General features: G+C 36.2%; 1 protein-coding gene across 2 annotated transcripts in view; it reads right to left on the reverse strand.

The window, feature by feature from the left end:
• Positions 1–3,119, reverse strand: part of LOC111871241 (signal peptide peptidase-like 3) — a 44,789-nt gene that overhangs the window by 30,387 nt on the left and 11,283 nt on the right. For both annotated transcript variants that reach the window (XM_023864204.2, XM_023864203.2), the window contains exon 6: positions 1,091–1,169. In XM_023864204.2, the coding sequence (XP_023719972.1) occupies positions 1,091–1,169 (79 nt within the window). The remainder of the gene's footprint in view (positions 1–1,090; positions 1,170–3,119) is intronic.

The raw sequence follows: 3,119 nt of genomic DNA on the forward strand, positions 1-3,119 counted from the left end.
ACGCACACTCTTTGTTCCTTCTGGTCGGCCATCTCACTAATCGCCAAAGGGTTGAAACAGGAACGCACACAACAGAGCACCACAGACAAACCACTTAACTCAGACTGATGCCAGCTCACTAACAGTCGTGGGAGACCCCCAGTTAACACCACCTAGCAGCACAACTCGTAACTACAAAGCATGCGTGCGCAACAGGTTGGTTCCGGTTATTTTTGGGTCACCCTTGTATAAAGAACAAGGGAATATCAATAAACTACAAAAACACAAACCAAATCGTAAATAAAAATAAACATAAGTAATAATTTTGAACTGATACAATGTTCATAACTACATCTAATCCTCACATTATTTTAACACAACATTTTTATACCAAATCTGACACTGCTTGAGTACTTACTTAGGCCCACACAGTACAGACATCTTGAACAGCCTAAGCAAATATTCAGCTTCACAATGAAAGGTTTAATGTAGTTAAAAATTTTGAGGTATTCTAAGTCATAATACAACAGAACATATTTTTACATAATAGCTCCATGATATGCTTACCATTTACTCCTTCCAGCTGACCATAGTAAAATTAAACATTACCTACCATTATTTGGATTATTCTTATGCATTAAAACTACAGCACAGCCTGGAACTTAACCACTTGTCAGATTACACAGTGTCATATCCCACAAACTCAGAACCTGAATCTTAACCTACAGTGTGTTTCCTCTATTAAAAAGTGATGTACGAGTATTAAGGTTACTTAAATTAACTGATCTGATTAAGTCAGGATAATGTGATTTTAAATAGTGTGGCAAAGAATTAAACCTTCTATCCAAATATTATTCTGTTCTGGACATCATTCATAATCAGAGTATGAGTATCAAGAAAGCAGTCACCGCCGTGAAAACCTCAAATCTTACCGAGTATCAGTAATTCAATTTCAGCATATGCAACCAGAAAATACTACTACTACCACAATCCAAGAAAATATTGGCTACTGCCTCAGTTACACTTAATCAGTCTTCTGCCAAAGTACTTGTAGAAAGGAAAAAATCAATCTCATTTATAAAATGATCTATAACATCATCAGTTCACTTACTTATTTCCATCAGAGCACGGCCGGATGACATACTGGCACATAGGTAACAGGAGGAATGCCAGAGCAACAGTGGCAATTACTGGTAAAAGAAGAAAGAAAAAAAAAAAACATTATTTATATGACAAAGGCTGCATTTACAGAGGAACAGCAAAACAGGCCCAACTCACATAAGGAAATGATGAACATGGCTACGGTAGTTTAAAACATTACAATGAATACCTGGGTTAACATTTTCTGAAATACGAGGAAATTATAATCATGGCTGGCCACTTACTAAAATATTTATTACAAAATAATTATTTACATATTAAGTCCACTATTTGGACAAAACGTTCCATTCCGTGGTCTTCTGTGTGGGTTATTTTACAACGCTCAGCGGCTGAACTATATAGAATCAAATGGTAAATGACAGATGATTTGGAAAGGATTTCATAGTGGTGGTATCCTAATCAAAGCACTAACCTGGTATGTGCCTACAGTGACAAGAACCATGCAAAGCCTGTGAGGATAACTGTTTTTCTAATATCTCCCAAATATGAGTCTAGAACACTACTGCTATGCTAACCAGTCCATTTTGTTATACCTCATCTTTTCATATTTACCACTGGCAAGAATTCTTTCACACTTTCCTTACAAATTCTCAGATGAAGTTATGATGCTTCCATCAAAAACATTTTGATCTGTTGGGACAGTATAATGGATCACATAAATTTATACGGCTAATCGTATTACTACTGAACAACTAACATGATCAATTTCAATGAGTGTGAACTCCCATTACCTAAGTTGTCAGACATAACATCAAAAAAGTTTTTTAACCCCCACCACCAATAAGCAAAGAAGCCACCACCGAACAGAGAAAACAGTCCATAGGTATATTTTAGGCATTGCTATTAAATTGTAATAAGAATCTGGGGTTGTCTTAAATTTCATTAAAAATATGCTTTTAAAGATCTGTCACCATATGAAATGGCATTACTGCCACACTCACTTCAGTGTGCAACTCATTTGGAATAACATGACGCCTGGGAATGTGTGAGAAGAGATGACTAATTCAGAACAGAAGGCCATAAATATCATCTACAAACTATATGGCATCACATTCCATAAAACCATAATCTGGAGTAATCAGAGAACTTCATGATTTGCTTCTGACCATAATTCCCAACCACTGAAATCAGACACTGCTTCAAAGTTTCATATCATAACAATGGTTACAATCTATATACCACATTCTACAATCATGGCAGTAAATGGTTCAGTAATTAGTGCTATCTGAACCCAAGATACCTTTTCCTTATTTCCATTTTTTTTTTGTGAAATAACCCATATTTGTACTCATTTTCAGATGCTAATTCCAAGTGAAGTGCCATAAGATGATGGAGTAGAAAACAGATGTATGGAAATTCAGACGGTCAGTTATCCGAACTTAAGATATGTCAAAATTTGTGAGAAGAAGACTGTCAACAGCTTTGTACAATGCCCCGATGAAAATCTGAGCTCAACAGTGCTAACTGTATGCTTCAAAGTGACAGTCACTGTGTGGTGATGGTAAAATGCATTGTATGTTACACTTCATTACCCCCTACTCACAAAAAAAAAACCTGCCCTATTTCCATTAGTTATCATCATAAAATTCCTCTCTTAGGACAGAAGAAGAAAAACAGAGAAGGAGAGGGAGAGAGAGAGAGAGAGAGAAAGACAGAAAGAAAGAAAAAAGGGCAAGAGAGTGCATTTGGTTATTACTGAGTCCCAAACTAGTCTGTAACAAACTGCAGACAGTTATGAAAACACATTCCAAGAAGATACTGGAGGTCACCAAAACACCACATGTTTAAAATCCCTGTCTTCAGTAGTACTGACTTCATCTTGGAAGCAACTCAATTGTCACAAAACATTGTAAGGTGGTAAGATCTAAGGTGTTCAGTCACCAAAACTTTCATTATAGGTATTTAAATTAAGTACTTATGATACTTGAAGAAAGCAGTCTTCTGGGATTTGGCACCGTGTATATGTGGTGTTAACCGAC

The sequence above is a fragment of the Cryptotermes secundus genome, unplaced genomic scaffold, assembly GCF_002891405.2.
Source record: "Cryptotermes secundus unplaced genomic scaffold, Csec_1.0 scaffold699, whole genome shotgun sequence".
Taxonomy (NCBI): Eukaryota; Metazoa; Arthropoda; class Insecta; order Blattodea; family Kalotermitidae; genus Cryptotermes; species Cryptotermes secundus.